This window comes from Pyrgilauda ruficollis, unplaced genomic scaffold, assembly GCF_017590135.1.
Source record: "Pyrgilauda ruficollis isolate IOZ18807 unplaced genomic scaffold, ASM1759013v1 scaffold15, whole genome shotgun sequence".
Lineage (NCBI taxonomy): Eukaryota > Metazoa > Chordata > Aves > Passeriformes > Passeridae > Pyrgilauda > Pyrgilauda ruficollis.
The window spans coordinates 1208550-1228549 of NW_024513654.1; the positions used below are offsets into that span (position 1 = coordinate 1208550).

A 20000-nucleotide genomic window follows, 5' to 3' on the forward strand; every position below is an offset into this window, starting at 1 on the left:
CTCGGCAGCTGTTTCAGAGTCTTCAATACTGAATATCCTCAAATTCTCTGAGAACAAGTGAAAATATTGCCATTGCAAAGGTGAACACTGGCTGCAGACCTTCCATTCACTTTTACCTAAAACCACCTTATTTATAAAATGCTCCTTCATTCTAATTATGGCCTACCTGTAATAACGTTAAGAATACTGGCAAGAAAGGATTGTCCTACTGGAAACAAAATTAATTTAAAAAATTAAAATTAAAAATAATTTTAAATTATTAAATATTTAAAAAGAAATTTTAAAATTAAAATAAATAAATTAAAGTTTATTTTAAAAAATAAATGGCTTCACCAAAATCCCATCAGCACCTGCAATCAGTGCTGCCAAAAATGAAATTTGCACCTAAGAGGGCCTGAATTGTCCTAAATGGGCCACATCTGGCAGACAATTTACCCTATGAACTTTAATAAAAGTATTTAAGGTACACTTAAAACCACACGGGCTTCCTCTGGAAATTATGGGAATTTTGGTCTGAATTCAACAGGAATTGGGTCAGGGATTTTGCAGATACTTCTGTCCAGAATGCATTTGTATTGTTATTTCTTTTTTGTGTTTGTTTTGTTTAGTTTTGTTTTTAAATACATATAGTTGATAGAAAGCAATGGACCAACTGGGCTGGAAAAAGAATTAGAGGTATAAAAGTAACTGGGCTATTTTGGGGTTTTGCTGTTTCCATTTTTGAAGGTTGGAGAGGATTGATTTCTGTTTGCAGAAAAATGTAGGAAAGTATTGGATTGTAAAAATCCATTAAATGTCTCACAAAACAGTGACTTTGTGCTTATCAAAACTCCTCTCACATGAAATGGTAATAAAAGAAGATGCCAGTCTCTGGAATTTGAATTCTGAGTTGGCAGACAGAAATAGGAAAGCTTGTCAGCTCTCTGCACTTGAATCTGCCATGTCCAGATATGTGAAGTATGAACGTTTCCGAGCAGATTATTTCATATTTAACACTTTCTAAAAGCCTAAATAGAAATGTATTTGCATGTCTGATGAAGCTGCAGGATTGAGAAAGGGAAAATCAGAAACATTTATCAATTTTTTTTTTCCCTTAATGAATTGAACCTCTAGGACCAAATTAAGAGAATTCCACAAATTGCAGCAAACAACAGTGGTAAAAATGACAATTTGTATTTGCCTAAGAAAGGGCAAGTCCTGGCTGAACAGAGCAGCTCAAGACTGCAGAACATAAATACAGCATCCCATGAGGTGGGTTGGAAGGGACCTCAAAGCTCATGGAGTCCCACACAAGGACACCTTCCCCTGTCCCAGGCTGCTCCAGCCCCAGTGTCCAGCCTGGCCTTGGGCACTGCCAGGGATCCAGGGGCAGCCACAGCAAATCTGGGAATTCTATCCCAGCCCCTCCCCACCCTCCCAGGGAACAATTCCTGCCCAGTCTCCCACCTACCCATGTCTCTAGTTGATATAACCTGGTGGGTTCCCACTTTCCTAGATAAATTAATTGAATTTTCCATTTTGACTGGAAATAAGGGAACCATGAAGAGCTGATGCTGGAGCTCCTGGTTTCCCTGTTGGCTGCATTTGCTGCTTTTCCTATTAAGGATAGTTATCCTTTAACCATAAATATATATCTACATCTTATAGATCTGTATCTATATCTATATCTATATCTATATCTATCTGTATCTATATCTATATCTATATCATCTATATATCTATATTTATACCTATATGTATCTGTATCTATAGCTATAGCTATATTTATATCTGTATAATCTATATCTATATCTATAGCTATATAATCTATATATAATCCATGTCTAATTTATATTTATATTTATATTTATATTTATATTTATATTTATATTTATATTTATATTTATATTTATATTGTTATATATATTTATATTTATATTTATATTTATATTTTAAGGAAGTCCCAGGGACTGCTCCTTGAAGCAAAATCTGATCATAAGTCTCAACTTAATGACACCCGAACGAAAAGGTCACCACAGGACTGACTAAACACACTGAACCTGAACATGTGCACGCCAGAAACATGAAAATATGTATTTACAAAAGTTGCAGACAGTCTATCCACAAACTGGCACCTGAAGATTCAAACCTTCCAGCTTTACTTGACAATATCTCAACCAAGTCAATGATTCTTACAGTATTTGTTACTGTAATTTAAAGGAAGGGAAAAGAGATCTGTAATTCATTTTAGTAATGTAAATGCTTTTATTGTTGAAATAATTTTTATATGTTGAAAAGGTCTGTGGATAAATTGTATGTGGGAAAAATTTGCTCTCAGGATATCATAATTAGGGTGAGCAGCACAGCCCCTGAAATCCCTTTTAAATGTAAGCAAAAATGTTGAATTTGTCATCTCAGAAGCAGACAAATTAACAGCCCCACAATCTTGTGATTTAAATATCCTGTCAACTAAAAGAATAAAAAATACTCTGGCCTTTGCTGAGTCACAGTCAGAAAATACAGAAAAATTTACTTTTCTTTCTTATTTTGCTGCAAGCTGGGATTTTTTTATACTTTAGAAAGTGCAAAACGAGTAAAAGAGAGGTGCTAGTGCACCTAGTACTGGGGATGAGTTTTGGAAGGGTTTTCTCCATGGGAGCTTCCCGGGGGGAATCCCACACCCCAGGGAGGAGGGCGAGCCCGGGGGTGACTCTGGCTCCATGGGGGTGACACCAAGTGAGGAGGTTCCTCATCCCAGAGCTGGCATTTCCCCGTGCTCCCAGCAGCCCTGGGCAGTGGCAGTGTCTGGAGGAGCAATAATTACACAGGGTAATTATTGATGACAGGCCTGGCTACGTCAGCTGGGCGGGAGAATGGAGCTGCTCCCAGCTCCTCTGAAGGCTCCCGGTATGTATCAGGTGTTTCATCAATATCCCCTCTTGGGTGAATAACCTACACCATGCACGGGGATTTCAGCTCTCCTCCCTGCTCTCCATCCTCAGCTGCTCCTCCTGGATCCTTCTGCACAGCTGGGCTCTGCTCTTGGCTTGGAACGTGCCAGAATCATGGAATGCTTTGGGCTGGAAGGGACCTTAAAGTCCAGCATGTTCCTGACACCTTCCACTGTCCCAAGCCCCAGTGTCCAACCTGGCCTTGGACACTGCCACAGCTGCTCTGAGCACCCTGTGCCAGGGCCTGCCCACCCTGCCAGGGAACAATTCCTGCCCAAAATCCAACGTAAACTGACCCTCCTTCAGTTTGAATCCATCAATGCCCATAATGCCACTTCCAGACCTCTGAGCCTGACACAGGAATTCACAGCTCAGGTAAGGGACAGGAGGACTGAGCTGGACTGAGGGAAGAGCTCAGCTTTGCTCCAGGCCTGCACCCTCAGGACAAGGAGTGGATGGAGGAACTGCAGCCTCAGGAATGCAAAGGGCTCATCCAGTGAGGACAGCAAGGAGCAGAACCCCAGGGCTGCTGCTCGCCACAGGGCGAAGGAAAACTCTGCTGTGCCTCCAATTTCCTCTGTCCTGTGCTCTAATGAGCCATCTGCTCTGCCAACACACAGCACAGCCACCCTGTGCCACCCTGTGCCACTGCAAACACACAGCACAGCCACCCTGTGCCACCCTGTGCCACTGCAAACACACAGCACAGCCACCCTGTGCCACTGCAAACACAGCACAGCCACCCTGTGCCACCCTGTGCCACTGCCAACACAGCACAGCCACCCCACTGCAAACACACAGCACAGCCACCCTGTGCCACCCTGTCACTGCAAACACAGCACAGCCACCCTGTGCCACCCTGTGCCACCCTGTGCCACCCTGTGCCACGCTGCCACTGCAGCCACCCCACTCCACAGCACCACAAAGGGAGGGCAGGACATTCAGGAGTGGCCGAGTCAGCGTTGCCTTCCCTGTGTCCCCGAACCACAAATCACCCACCCCAGCCCTCAAAACAACAATAGTCCCATTTTCTTTTTTATACAGAAAGGGAGCTAATGACCAGGCTACATTAAGAGCAATTAATCATTCCCATTAGGAATGTTCAGGGGTTTTTCTGAGATGTCCCACTCAGAGGAGTGGGAGAACCTGACTGCTCAATGAAATTCCACACTGAATGCTGGCCATGACACAGGTTGCTGAAATTATTTTCCACATTTTGGATTATGTTTAAAAATAAATATATTAGCTGCATATAAACTGGAGAGCCAGTAAGGGGAGAGCTCCTGGAGGTGTTGGGAAACCCAACTCTTCCCTCTCCACAGCTCCCTGACAGGGAGTCAGGTTGGGATTGGTCTCTGCTCTCAGGGAACAAGGGACAGGATTTGGGGAAATGGCCTCAAACTGCGCCAGGGAGGTTTAGATTGCAGGCTAGAGAAAATTTCTTCATGGAAAAGCTGTCCAGCCCTGGCACAGCCTGTCCAGGGCAGTGGTGGAGTCACCATCCCTGGTAATACTCAAAAACCACGTGGATGTGGCACTTGGGGACATGGATTAGTGGTGAGCACGGTGCTGGGGCTGGGAATGCTTGGGCTGGATGACCTTAAAGGTCTTTTCCAACCCTAATGGCTTTGTGACTCCACCACTCCCCTGCCTGCCTCAAGATTCAGATTCCACCTTTGCCAATGCCAAGTTATGAGAGGAATGGCTGATTTTGCATTTTAAGTGCTTTTAAACACATTTACCCTGTCTAAGAGTAATTTAGAAGATTAAAGGCACTTTAGAAAAATTTAAGATATAGGGGAAGCCACTGAAACGGCAGATACTGAATTTTTATAGAATTTCTTAATGACTATAAAGCAGATCACCTCTACTTTCTGAATCTGCAAATCTCTCTGCTTTTGTTATGTCAGAGTTGATTGTCATGATTTTTCTGTCCACAAGGAACCATGTCCTCAAAGCTGGCACAAAAGCAGCTGCAGAAAACTGACCATGAATTGAGAACTATTTAATCCCAAAAGCACTTCACACATTTTTTTTTGTCAGATGAGGAACCTTTTTAATGTGTTTTTTTTTTTGGCATAAGCAAAACCTTTGCGGCCCCCAGAGGAAGTTAGTGCAGAAAAATAAAATAAAATTTGATGTAAGCACAGATTAGGAAGAAATTATGCAACAGTCAGTCCTGATTACAAAAGCACTTGAGGATGGAATTTGAATCCTCTCTCGAAGAGCAATACTGTACATGGTCACACTCACAGGGAAGGGGGGAAAAAGGGCCAAAGGTTTTGGTGGTCATGGAAGCACAGAATTCCAGCCTGGTTTGGCTTGGAGGGAGCTGAAAGCTCATCCAGTTCCACCCCTGCCATGGGCAGGGACACCTTCCACTGCCCCAGACTGCTCAGGGCCCCCCTTGAAAAGCTGCTGCTGAACAGAAATGTAAGAAAATCAGAGTGATGAGAAAAAGCCTTTCTGGCTTTGGATCCTCAGCTCTCACTGATGTTTGTTCTGCGTTTTTAAGTGCCTGGAGAAATGAGCAGGCACTTTCAAATGTAAATGTGTAAAACCAAATAAATACCAAACTCCTAATTTAGCAAAACTGCAATTCTGATGTGCAGATAAACTGAAGTGCAACCCATCATAATTTGATTTTTACATCATCTTTCTCCTAAATAACTTTTAAAACCAGTTCCAATTTTTGACATCTATTTCCACATTCCTTCCAACGTAATTTTTTTTCCAGTTTTATGGAAGCATTAGTAGGAGAAAGTGACAGAAGAACAGAAATGCTCTCACATCATTGTGACTTGAGCCAATTAATTCCTCATTAGCGTTTCCATGACGTAGGAGCCTTCCCCCAGTAAAACACACTCACACAGACCTGGGCCAGGCCAGGAGCAAACGAAGGAGCTAAATTAAAACAAGGTGGGTGTGCACATGCTGAAAGGAGAACACTGCCCTGCAGCCCAGCTGCAGGTGGTCACACCCAGCCCCTGAGGACCAGCGGGCAGTGCCACCCCCAGTGCCACCCTCCCCAGGCCAGGGTGCTGCAGGGACCCTCAGCTGATCTCAGAGCCACCAGCCACGTCCCAGCCCTGCACAGCTCCTGCCTGGCTTCTGAGCATGGATGGTGCTGAAGAACTTTCCTGAAGAACCCTTCCAAGGGTGGTGATTGTTTCCCTTATAAAATCCTTATTTAAAAAAATAATTATTTATTCCTTATAAATCCTTATAAAAATATCCTTATTTTTCCTCTTTTAGAAGTTTTTCAGTGCCTTGCAGTGCTGCCTGCACAGGAAGGTTGTGCCCCAGGGATGGACCAAAGTCTTCTACAAACTCAAACCTCTCAGGGCTGAACCCCAAAGCAGCAGCTAAAACAAGATCAGCTGTGCTTGCACCAAGGAATCTCATTCACAAAGCTAAAAAGAATACAGGAGCCTATTTAGGAAAACAAAGGAAAAGGAAAAAAAATTAAAGCTTTATTTATATATTTTTAAATGTTTTGTTTGTAAAATTTGATGTTTTATAATCATGTGATGGATAATCTGGGAGGCAGAATTCCCCTGCTGCCGTTTGGAGCTGGAGGAGCAGCACAGCAGGGATATTTCCTAACAAGCTTTGCCCATTCACATCCACCTCAAAGTTTCCACAACTTCATTTTGCCCCAGCTAATAAAAAAATTCCTCAGTACCTCCCTGGAATTTGACTGTGTAAGATCTGGCACTGGGGAAGGTGCAGAACATGGGAGAGTAAGAGCAGAAGATGCTCATGGAAACAAAGTGCTGTGCAAAGCTCAGAGATCCTGAGATTCCCTGATTCACCCAGAAATTATGGCATTTGGGGCAGGCAAGAAGGCACTGCAAACATCAGACTTCTGAGATTATTGTTATTATTATTATTATTATTATTGATATTGGGACTCATTTGAAATGGTCAGTTTCTGTAATAAGGCCTTCAGGAACACAGTCCATCAATGGGGAATGGTGAGGAGGAACTTTTCTCAGGTGCTGCTTTTATCTAAATTCATAAATAGCACAACTTTGTGGTAACAATTCTCTTTGTTTAAAAATATCAGTATATTATCTATGATAACTTTGAGGAATAAGGCCACAGTGACCTCACACAACCTATCCCTGACTGTTTCCCTGGCACTTTTCTCCTGACAGGGACACAGAACCACAGAATCAGGGAATCACTGAGGTTGGAAAATCACTCTGAGCAATTCCAGCAGTTCCCCAGCACTGCCAAGGCCACCCATGTCCTCAAGTGCCACATCCAAAGGCTTTTAAATGCCCCCAGGGATGGGGATGGGCACTCCACCAGTGCCCAGGGGTGCTGTGCCAGGGCTGGACAGCCCTTTCCAGGCAGAAATTCTCCCAAATCTCCAACCCAAACCTCTGCTGATGCAATGTGAGGCCATTTCCACTCTTCCTATCCCTTGCTCCCTGAGAGCAGAGCCAAATCTCCCCCTGGCTGTCCCCTCCTGTCAGGGAGCTGCAGAGAGTGATGCCAAAGCCTCAAGCCCCCCTCTTGGTGGCCAAAAGCTCCTTTAAGTAGCCACAGCTCAGGAGCAGCTCAGAGCCCTCCAGGTGTGCTCACAGCCCAACCTTTCAGCGTCGGCAGCTGAACCGCGTCTCTTCACCGAGCAAGGGTGAGGGAGATGGGGCCAGTGGCTGGTGGCAGGGGGCAGGGAGGGTGGCACTGACCTCTCTGGAGCAGGGGGTGGTGGAAGGCTGGCACGGGCAGGCTCTCTGTGGTCGCTGGCTCACAGAAGTAGGCTCGGAGCCAAGCCGTGCACTGCTGCAGGGGCTCCGGCATCTCCTCGGCCCCCTCGCACACCTCGCAAGTCACCGAGGGCTCTGTCCTGCTGAGACACAGAGAAATGCAAGTTACAGAGGTAAAAATGACAAAACCAGGCTGGACAGGGCTCTGAACAAGCTGGTTCCTTGAGTGGAACAACACAGGCTTGAAGGTCCCTTCCAAGCAAACCAACTCTGTGACGCTGTGATAAAACCGAGTATTCATACCCTGCATCAGCAAAATAAAAACCTCAAAACATTTAATCTGCAGTCAGACCTTTTTTCTTCTCAGAGAAAAGTGAAGGGATTCCTCACAGCAGTAACAAAAACTCACCCTCATCACCCCTACAAATGCAGAGACGGCACAGTGTTATGAACACCCGCAAGAAAACCCACGCAGGAGGGAACAGCCATGTGGGAAATGTCAGGGAGCAAGGACACCACCCAAGCCACGGAGGATGACACATCCTTGTGCTTCCAGGAGGGATGGAGGTGAGGCTCCTCCTCTGTGTCCCCTGGGGGCCCAGTCCCTTGTCCCCAGGCCATCCCTGGGGAAGGAGGGAAGGAAGCAGCTCCCCCTTCCTCCAGCGCCGTGGCAGGTCTCTGCTTCCCTCCCCTGATTGAATTGGAAGGAAGCAATTGAGAATTCATTTGATTTTCAATGGCAGCTCGTGCTTGCAGGGGCTGAGGAGCAAAGTGAGCGAACAGAAAGCACCTGTAAATAAAAATGTGCTTCTTCCCATGCTCCTTCTTTTTTCCTTTCCTCTGGAAGAGCAAGGTGTGGATGAGAGCAGTGAAAAAGGGAACACTGGATTTGCACGTATCCAGCTGTGTTCTCCAAGTTGGATGTTTCCAGGGGTGCAGAGCAGTGCTGGGAAGGGGGTGGTGGTGCTCTCCTGGTGCTTCCCAAGGCTGGGGTGTGGTGGGGGTCTCCCAGAACGGCAGAGACCTGTGTGAGGACAGCAGTAAACACACAGTGCATCCATGGGAATGATGGAGACAACACCAAGGGAGATGGCCAGAACAGCAACCCCTGCCAGCAATCTTCTCATACCCAGAACCCTCACCAAACTGAGGGGCCACCCAAAGGTTTCCTGATTCTTGCAGCTTTTTCTCCCAGCTGGAAATAAAAGCCAGAGCCAGAGGTTCCTCAGTGTTAGACCTCAACAGCAGAGTCTTCTGGTGAGAAGCTGGATGTGCCTCAAAGCAAGAAAATGACAACTGTGGCAACATCAAAATGTGTGAACCTGAGACAAGGGAAGAGAGAACCAGAGGGATTGTGCCAGCCAGGCACAGGGACAGAGCAAACCAACCCCAGCTCCTGAGCGTGCTGCGAGGAGGGGCAGGGATTTTCTGAGCAAAAAGCCAAAGCCAATGAACCAAGTGATGCTGCAGGAACGGCATCAAGGAGCCAGGCTCTGCTTTCACCACGAGGCAGCTGTGCAGAGAGAGCCAACATCTGCAGAGCCTGAGCCAGCCCAGCCAGGGCTGGGATCACCAGCGGAGCCTGGATGGGGTCAGGGATGTGCCCAGGGCTGGGACACAGCCACCCTCAGCAGCCCAGCCCTCAGCCTGGTGCCTGACCCAGGGCTCTGCCACTCCCCCAGCCCCAGCTCAGCTCCTGATTCATTGTGAACCACTCAAGGCCACCTAATTCCTGCTGGGGAAGTGGAGAAGGACAATTCAAGCACTCCAGCAGCTGCACAGAGTCCACAGCTTGGAGTAGGAGCGAAACAAATCTGCAGAATCAGCTTTGGATCCAGTTTGGTAGGAGTTAAGGGCAATTTTATTTCTCTTTCAGTTTATTTATCAAATTGATGCTTTTGACTTTCCTTTATGTATGTGAAGTAGGATCAAGTTGCTTTTTAAACCTGATGTCTACTTTATGCTGTTTTTCTGATTAATAATATCTTTGCTGAAAGAAAAAGTATGAGAATCCATGCACAAACTTTTGAACAGAAATCCCCATGACATGGACTTCAAACCAAGCTCCCAACACCACGGATAATCCATTATTTCACACAGGTACAACACAGCAGAATATGGCTCTGTTTTACTATGACTTGTTAGAGCTACAACAAAATAATAATGAGAGAATATAATAACAACAACTCCTCTGAAACCTGGCACAGAAGTGGGGAGACTTTTCTGCTCCATTTATCCAGAAGAGCACGAAGAGTGCTCAAAGCTACAGTCTCCTTATGTTTTTCACATCATCCTGTTTCCCGTTCTTGGGAGTCTGGAAATCATTTGGGCTGTAATGTCACCAATAAAACTCCATCTCCTCATGGCTCTGGGAAAAGCAGCCCTGGGCTCTACCTCCAAACAGGGACCAGACCAAGGGCACCCACCCTCCATCAGTCACCCCCAAAACAAGTGGGGAGTATCCAGGGAGATCTGGGAGCACCTCCCAGGGCCTGAAGGGGCTCCAGGAGAGCTGGAGAGGGACTGGGGACAAGCATGGAGGGGAATGAATTTGCAGAAATGAATGCACTGACTTCTTTTCCTGCAGGACACACACTCCACGTGCCAACACACACAGCCACAGCTTCAAACTGGCAGGGAGTTGAAAAAAAAAGGAAAACCTTCACATTAATTTTGCTTGGCTAGAGATGGCAACAGCTATTCCTGGGAATTTGACAGCTTTAATAAAGAAAAAGAAGGCACATAACTCATGCATGGGTGTCTTCTGCTGGCCCCCCTCCCTGCCCTTCCCTCCTCCCCTTTCCCTCTCCAAACTTGCATAGCAGAACTTCCACAAACCACCTCGGCATTAAATATTCCACTGAAAACACCAGCTGCCTTTTAAAGGATTTTCTCAGGCTTCAAAGCCTTAAGTACCTTTCAAAGAGCAGAGTCCAAGTGGTCTCAAAACATTGGTAAGAAGAGCAGAGGAGTTACATCATGGGAAATTCCCCCCCTGGAAGGAAATCCCTCTGCTCAGTGTCGGATTTCTTGGAAGGTTTCCCAACTCCCTACTCCAGGCACGGATCTTGGAGCACCTCTGAGTCCAAGATGGACAGGAACAAGATGAAATTTAGAGAAAAACAGACACCTGAGAGTTATATGAACTGCCTGGGCCTGAACTTTGGGAATGAAGAAGAAAAAAGGGCCTTTCTTAGCGTCCTGCCCTGGGTGACCAAGGAAAAGGATCACAGAGGCACCAGCAGCACACAGGGTGGTGGCCAAAGCCTTAGCCTTGTGATCAACAAGATGTAATTTGACTTTTATACAGGAAAATAATGTGTGTTCATTGAAAAATAAAAAACCCATACTCTAAACAAAATATGTAAGAAATCTGACTGCTTATTTTTTTTTTTTTAATTGGGGCTGGAATAATGAGAAACATTTATTTAAATCACATCAATATAGTTTAAATTGCTTCCACTTTCATCAGAGTGTGTCATTGCACTTGTTTTCATTCCTGAATTATGCTGAGTGCTGCCTGGTATCTCAAAAAATTCCAAGTGGACAGTTTTGTATTTTTAACCTGGTCAACAACCAATTGCTGCTGTTGGGGTTTAGTGTGCATATTTTATTTTATTTTATTTTATTTTATTTTATTTTATATTTTTATTTTATTTTTTGACCCAGAAGTTTTTTGTTTGCACTAATGTGATGCCCTCTAATATGTCAGCAGTGACACATGTCTGTCACATGTCTGCCTTAACTTTTTGGGGATATTTGGGGTAAATGGATATTCAGCTCCACACGACCAACATGGCTTTACAGTGGGATGCTTCATTAAAACCACAAATTCCCCAGTCAGAAATAAAAGCTCGTTTTAAGCTACCTAAAGACATCTAGAAAGAAATGTATCTCTTTTCCAGTTGGATGTGTCTCACAAAGAGCCTTTTTTCAGGCCAGGCACCCACTGCTGCTGCTGCACATCTCCAGCCCGTGCTGGTGACGTCCAAGGGAGCCCAGACCAATCCCAACGTGGGAATCCACCCCAGGATTGGGGTCTTCACCCCCCACAGCTATTGCACACCATTCCCCCTGCAATCCTACCCATTCCTTTCCATTCCAGCCCTTCCCAGAGCCTGCCCATGGGGAAGCAGCTGGCTCCTATCGGGGTTTGCTGTTTTTTGTCTCTGCCCCGATATGGAAAGGTGGTTCTGGGCAGGCCGCGCTTCGAAGGACGAGTCTGGACTTTTGAGTTTTTGGTCTTCGATCTTGTTTATTAATTCTTATCTGCAATATTTTCTGTCTGCCCAGCCAAGGTCTATTCAGCAAGGCAGCCAAGTGCAGTCCCTCCCACCCACGGGGCGGCTGTGTCTTTTATAGTAAAAATTATGTCTATCATATTTACCTTTAATTCCCAATATTTTTCACCCTTATTGACAAGTGTACCTTCACCATGAACCAATCCACAAGTGCCAACATCACCACAGAAAGTGGAAGACATGAAGAAGAAAGAAGAACCTAGGACCACGCCCTGAATCCTCCTTCTTGTCTCCATGACCCCCTGTACCTAAATTCTAAAATCTATATTTCACCCTGTAAATACACCATTCAAACCCTGAGGTTTCTCATCTCCTCACACATAGATGACTCATCTCTACAAGGATCAAAGTCAAGCCACCAGACACTTTTGACAACATTCCAAGCCTCCAAGGGTTCTCTCAGTGACTCTGGACATCCAGAGTGATGTGCTGAGTTCCCACAGGCTCCTGCATCCACGCTGCTGAGAGGTGCCTCCCCAAACTCCATCCCAGCCCTGCTGCTCCCGTGCCTGGGATGAAAGGAAGGAAAAGCTGGTTCCAGCAGAGGGGGAGGAAAGCAGCAGCACCTGTTTCAGTTTAACAGGCTCCTTCCAAAGCATTGCCAAGAACTGGAAGTTTCTAAGGCGCTTCCAAAATAAACATGTAAGCAGCGGATTGGCTTCGGGATCATCCCAAATAGCTCAGGCATGATGGAAACCAGAGAAATGCTGGGAGAAGCCATGTCCTGAGGTGGCAGGATGCTCATTATTTATCTCTGAGATGCTTTTTGCCTCAGACCTTCAGAAACTTAAGAGAAACGAGGTGGACCTTGAGCTGTGCTGAAAGGAAGGGGATGTAACACGACTCTGCTGGCACATTCCCTGGGGGAAAGCCAGGAGCTGGCAGCTTCCTTAGCAAAAATAAATACCAGGAGAATGTTGTAGCAGTTCCCATAACATATTTATAAAATAGATGCCTATTTATGAAATATTTGTGTATTTTAAATATTACTGATTGTTTGAATGTAACATCCAAAATCCAATTGCACTGCCTGTAGCTTTATCCCTGGAAAACCACCTCACCTTCCAGTGGTTTGCCTAAGGAGAGGTTTAGAAACTGAGCAAGTGAAGAGACCCCTTTACTTAAATTTTAAAATTTTCAACTTTTTTTTTTTCTTTGTTTAAGACAGAAATGAAAAAAGCTCCTCAACAAAAAAAAGATTGCAACTCCTCCTAGCCCAGAGTCAACAAAGTGCCACTGATAATGTGGGCAGACTCAGATTACATTATTAATTCTAATTTTTTAATTTTTAATTTTTGGATAATGTTTTATAATTTACTATTTTGTCCTTTTGCAATTTTATATTATTTTTGTTTTTGTTTTGGTGTGGTTTTTTTGTGGTTTTCTTCCCCAATGGTGTCTGGTCACTGTTGGTACAGAGCTCCATGAGTGTCATTAGCATAGATAATTCTTAATATTTATAAAAGCTTTATCTATCTATCTATCTATCTATCTATCTATCTAATCTATCTATCTATCTATGTAAAATAGTTAGTAACAAAGCTCCTAAACCAGAGTTAATTTTTACATTTGCAGGAGAAGTCACTGTTGATCCTCTAGCACCTGAATGGTAACTATTGCCATGAAATACATACGAGGGGCCAGAATAATTTTAAAATTATTGGTTTTTAAATGGCATTTTTTGTTTGATCAGCAAATGACTGAAGACAAGTTGTCACATAACTCTCACACATCTGATTCATAACAGAAAAAAGTTGCACGATCTGAAAACTGAAGGCTGTCTTTTTCCTACAATTATATAGATCTGTGCTTATCTTACCAAAGTATTTTTGTCTTAGAGAAATAGCTGCTCTCTTACCTTTCAAATGGAAGGATCAGTGATGATTAGCACACAAAAATTAACATTAAAGGGGGACTTGGTGAGGCAGCGTTACTTGTTCCACAAAAACACAGAGTGAGTCGACATTTTTATTGGAGCCTTCATTGTGAAATTAACTAAAAATGTATTTTATCCACACCTAAATGTCATTTTAAGCAGCCTTTCTTTGATAGATGAAGGCTAAAGCCACCCCAAAACTGCAGCTGAATTATCTGGTCTCTAATGACTCCAAACCGATTACGGGATGCAGAGCAATCTCGTTAAATTTTATTCCAAAGCTTACTACACTGGTGTTTTCTCTTATTTTTCTATCAATGAAGCCCAGGAGGTTTCAGGACAATTCATTATGTATGAGACCCAACTTACAGTGCTTGACTGTTGATTAATAGCAAAGTTTGCTGGGTGTACATTTGCAGCATTAGATGCATACAATATGCTAACTTATTCTTCCACCCAAGCTAATTATTTACCAAAATGACTACTTGAGACTACAATTTATTAAATGCATGCATCCAGTCTCGATTTGGCCCCAAAAGACAGCCCGGAATGAAGATCTTTTACTTGATGTGACAACTTCTGGAAACAGTGTTATTAATATTGTAAATGTGGCAAATAAAGAGTTCAAATAGCCGGGTGGCTCTGCTGCATTTCTTCCCCACAACTGAATCAAGGAACAAAGCGCCTTTTTAGGTTTAAAATTCATGGCCAAGCACATCCTGACACAGTTTAATTTAGCTGCTTATAAATGAAGTGGCTCTATGATGGGAGGGAGAGATTAAAAAAGGGATGAGAGCTGCAATAAACAGCAATAACCCCCAATTCCTGTCGAACAGCCCCGACACTGCTCCTTTTAAGACCTATTAAGAAAAAATTGATGCATTTAGGGAAGAACACGAGAAATCAGAGCTGAGTCAGACTTAGTTGTTGTTGTACAACCTGTGCAATGTTTTCCTTATTCTGTTTTTATCTGCTCTGGAGGATGCAAGTTGTTATAGATCTAACTGGTGAGAAATTCTGCACCCTCTCTTTAACCCTGGGAAAGAAGCACCTGCACAGAGATTTGGGCATCATATACCTGATATAAATTCCAAATAAATAATATAACAAATAAATTATAATTAATCACATAATACATGAGCAAATTAAATTATTGATACAATAAGTACTAAATAAACACACCTCTTGAATAAATACAAAGATATCCAAATAGTGTCATTTTTTTCCCGACTTTTGCAATTATTGACATTAAATTTGGGGGGCAAACTGGGCTTGCCCAAGCCCACGATCCCTGCAAAGCTGCCCCCTGCTTATTCCCTGCTCCTGGTGTGCACCAGCAAACAGTTCAAAGGATGGAGTGAGACTCCTGTCTCCACATGCCAAGATAAGGAAAATCAATGTCAATACCCAAAAGACTCAAGTGATAGCACTGAAGGTCATTAAATGCTACTCACTGCCCTGGACCATTAAAGTTTTGATTGGAATCCTATACAGGGAGACACAGATTTCAAACAAGATCCTGCCCTGGGATGTGGCACTGCGAGACCACGGCGGTGACTTCCCGAGGAACACCTGAAACACATCCAAGGAAAACAATGCTCTGTGTGTGTGGGCTTGGCTCCCTTTCCCTGAGCATTTCTTGTGTTTTCACAGCAGTGAATCCCATTAGGAACAAAGATCTCTGTTGAAGCAACAGCCAGGTGGAAGGACAACAACCAAGTTCTGGTTTTTCAACCACCTCAATCTCCTCCTGTGCCTCCCAGTGCCCTTTGTTGTCTGCTCCATGCCACCCTCCTTCCCTCAATCCCAGACTGTTTTGGGTTGGAAGGGACATTAAACATAACCTTGCTCCACCCCTGCCATGGCAGGGACACCTTCCACTGTTCCAGGCTGCTCCTGCCCCATCCAACCTGGGATCCAGGGGCAGCCACAGCTGCTCTGTGCTATGGCCTCACCACCCTCACAGAAAGAATTTCTCCCCAATATTCCATCTATCCTTGCCCTTTGGCAGTTTGAAGCCATTCCCCCTTTCCCCTCACTCCTGTCCACAGTCCTCTCCTTAGGCCACCTTTAAAGTTCTGCCCTTTTCCTCTGCCGGCCACCACCACCCTGCTGAGCTCACGTGGTCCGGACCTTCTCTGCACTGCTCAGTCTGACCCTCCTGCTCCACCTCCACACTGGTCACCCATCCCAGCGCTGCTTTCTTCCTGCTTCCCACCCACAGCTTTTCCAGACTAATTCCTGGTCTCTCCAGATTTCATCCTCCTCTGTGTTAGCAGGAATCATCCAGGCCAAGACAACCACAGTCAGCTCTGGTGCTCATCAGCACCGGGAGTTCTGTCAGCTCAGAGACCTTCCCCAGAGAGACACACTCCCCTCCATCAATGAAACCCTTCAAACACCAACAGCTGGGCCCTATTGAGAGTGCACAAATATCCTTAATATCAGAGTGACCTCTTCACAAATATTTCCGTTTCAAATCAGTAGGTTTGGCACCAGAACGAGCGGAGAATTTGCCGAAAAGATAAAAAAAAGCCCATTTTCTGTGCATCTTCTGTGTTGGGAAGGACCACCCTGTTCTAGATTGAGAACGGGGGAGATCGAGCACACCCTGAACCAGTAACAACTGAGCAGATGCTTCACATTAAATGTTTTAAAGCAGGAAGCAGAACTGGAGCCAAGTTCCAAGCACAGCACACTCTGCCAGAGATGTTCGGCAACATTAAGCATAGGTGATATCATCAGCTCCAGCTTTAATTAGGTTAAAAGAAAGTCAGTTAATTTTAGCACTTACAAGAAATTGTTACAAAACATTTTTTCTTATATAAAAGAAGTCTCCCATCAGACCTGGGAGGTCTGTTTTATCACAGGCAATTAACTGTGTTAGGGCTGGCTGCAGGGGACCCTTAAACCGCACACCGCATTCCCTGCGCTGGGCTGCTTTTGGGGATTCACCAGCACCCCCAGCCCTCTGCAATGCTGCTTTTGGGATTCACCAGCACCCTCAGCCCTCTGCAATATTGGTTTTGGGGATTCACCAGCACTCCCAGCCTCTGCAATGCTGCTTTTGGGATTCACCAGCACCCCCAGCCCTCTGCAATGCTGTTTTTGGGGATTCACCACTACCCTCAGCCCCCTGAAATGCTGGTTTTGGGGATTGATCACCACCCCCAGCCCTCTGCAATGGCCACAAGTCCACCAGCCCTACTCAGCACCCTGCCTGGCAGTGATAACCCAATTGCTAACTGGTATCTGAAGCCAAATTTACATTTTTTTCTACATATCTGAGATAGATATAATCCCAATTATGCATGGATTTAAAAAAAAAACCACCAAGCCTAAGGGAGTTAAAATACACATTACTACCCTTACACTGCAAGACCCAGGTCTCTGATCTGGTGCATGGGGACACTGAAGGACAAAAACTTAAGGCTGAATTATTGGAACTGGGCCCTGACTTTGGATGTCCACCTTGACGTGCGTCAGTGCATGAATTCCAGATGACAGTGAGCACCAAGAATTATAATCAACAGCACCTGCAGATCCTCCAGCCTATTAAAATGAATTAAGATACAGATAAATCAGGAACCTCATAAGAATTCAACTTGCCAGGACGTTTTTCAAAGCGAGTTCCCAGTGTGGGTGTAAAGTCTGTGACCCCTGAGCATCTCCTGCTGAAGTGAGCCCAGAGGCCACAAAGATGCTCCAGGGCTGGAGCCCCTCTGCTCTGGAGCCAGGCTGGGAGAACTGGGGGTGTTCACCTGGAGAACAGAAGACTTAGACACTTAGGGACACCTTAGAGCACCTCAGAAAAACTAATATATCCCAATTAAAACAGCATAGTTAATAGAGATCTCCGAAGTCTTTCTGCAGGGCTTTGAGGTTGCTACCACACACATCAGCAGGATCTCTCCCAAAATGGCATCACCCAGCCAAGAGCTGGTTGTACCTCTTACCAATTTGGCCTCAACCACAAAAATACAACAGTGAGGAGAACAAATAATAAAGAGTATTTTCATTCATTTGGAGCAAATGATGTGGAGTTTGCTCCTCCCAACACTTCACAGTGCCTCTGGGAAGGTTCTGGCAGGATGGGCCCTTCTGCAGGTACCAAGAGAGCCCTCCCCTGCCACAGGCCATCCCTGCATCCTCTGCATCCAGGAGGAAAAGCTTTTCCCTCAGGTAACCAAGCAAGACCCAATACTGGATTGGAAAGCCAGCAGGGCACATCAATAAAACCAATAAAAATACTGTTTCAAAAAGTGCCATTATAATTAACTGAAATAAGAGTCTATAAACTGCCACCTCAGAAGGAGCTTGTTAAAGGCTGAGCATAGGAACTGTAATTTAAACACACCCTGCCCTTCATGGACCAGCCTGGCCACAGCATGGCTCTTGCTTCTCCCATCTTCCCACAAATCTCTGGACCCAGGGGGATGCCTCATCGCTGGATCCAGAAGTTTTGGAACTTCCCTGTGCAGAGCTGCTGCCCTGGGGTGCAGAGTTGCTGTGACCTTAATATCACACCTCAACCTCCTTGCAGAGGACAAAGTGGGATCTAGGGATTTACAGCCCTGGCAGTGTCACATCAGAATCCTGGGATGGTTTGGGTGGGAAGAGATGTTAGAGCTCATCCCATCCCACCCCTGCCATGGCAGGGACACCTTCCCCTGTCCCAGGTGCTCCAGCCCCAGTGTCCAGCCTGGCCTTGGGCACTGCCAGGGATCCAGGGGCAGCCCCAGCTGCTCTGGGCACCCTGTGCCAGGGCCTGCCCACCCTCCCAGCCAGGAATTCCTCCCTCACATCTCATCAAAATCCCTCCTTGAGCTCAAAGCCATTCCCATTCATCCCACCCCTCTTGTCCCATCTTATTCCTACTCCAAAACTCCCTGTGATGGGAGAGCTGGGGACAGACCACCCTGCTAAGACAAGACACACAAAACTACTTTACATAACTCCATCTGGAATGGGGCAGGAGCATTTTCCCAGCCTGCTTTCCCTCCCCTCTCTGAAGCAGAGTGCCTGGAGACCGCTGTCCTCCGAGCTTTAGGTGCATCTGCATTACAACCCCATTAGCTTGTGTACTACACTCATTAATAAATAAGCTCCCCACTTAAGTGCCTTTCTTGTAAATTGGTTTGTTCTGTTCCATATAAATAATATAAATTTCTCTTATCAAATGTGGTGGATTTTTTTCTTTACCTATGTAGAGACAATCCAGCAATTTAACCTAAGAAGGAGTTCATGTAATGCTCTTCCTCAGTGTCCCTTGTCACCAGCCTGTATTTACCATGGCAGCTGCAATATGTTAAATAGTTAGCATAGCAAAAAATAATGTCTTTAATAACTGGCATAAGTATATTGACCATATGTCAAAAGTAAAAGAAAAAACCCTACTAAATGGATAGTTATTGTAATTGTATTTTAAAACACTGAGGTCATATTTAATTTTGAATCCAAGCTCTTAAAATGCGCTTTCTGGCAAGGACAGAGTAATAAAGCCCTTAACAGTAGGAAAAAAAAATGTACATTATTATTATTGCAAATCTCTTTTCCAGATTACTAATACTGCCATAAACAAATGGAATGAAAACTTTAATTGTTTTAATCAGAAATATTGTCGCTGGCTTGGAAAGCTGCAGCTTGAAGCAAAAGGATGATATAATTCAGATCTTTGCTCCATCTTCTTATTCCCAGCCTCCACCCATTCCCTGGAGCATCCATCCAGGTGCTGCTTCCAGAGCCTGCTGGGGTCAAGGGGGGCTCTGCACCCCTCAGCTCTCCCCGTGCTCTGGTAGGGCAGCAGTGCCTGCTTCTGGAGACAACCAGGCAGCAAAATCCTTGGAATTGCCACTGCTCTGTTGTTAAAATCAGCCTGGCAAACCCTCACACTAACACAGCACACAATATGGACAGGGAAACAAATACACAAGTGCCCAAAACCATGGACAGGACCAGCTGAGTGCTTGAATCAGCTTTATTTGAATAAATGGGAAGCAGCAAGAAGCTGAGCAATTTCTCCTGGCCAGATTTAAGGATGACACACGATTTATATGCTCTGACCTCGAATCTTGGAGCCTGTGGTGTGGCTCCAGTACCCAGCCCACACCAGCCTGGGAGAGGGCAGCCCCCCTTTCAGAGGGAACAAATATTTGAAACCAGAGAAAATCCTGAT

At 45.0% G+C, this 20000-nt stretch overlaps 1 protein-coding gene across 2 annotated transcripts in view; it reads right to left on the reverse strand.

The window, feature by feature from the left end:
• The window catches only part of MGMT (O-6-methylguanine-DNA methyltransferase), a 139297-nt gene that overhangs the window by 26025 nt on the left and 93272 nt on the right, over positions 1–20000 (reverse strand). For both annotated transcript variants that reach the window (XM_041461647.1, XM_041461648.1), the window contains exon 4: positions 7631–7791. In XM_041461647.1, coding sequence (XP_041317581.1) covers positions 7631–7791 — 161 coding nt within the window. The remainder of the gene's footprint in view (positions 1–7630; positions 7792–20000) is intronic.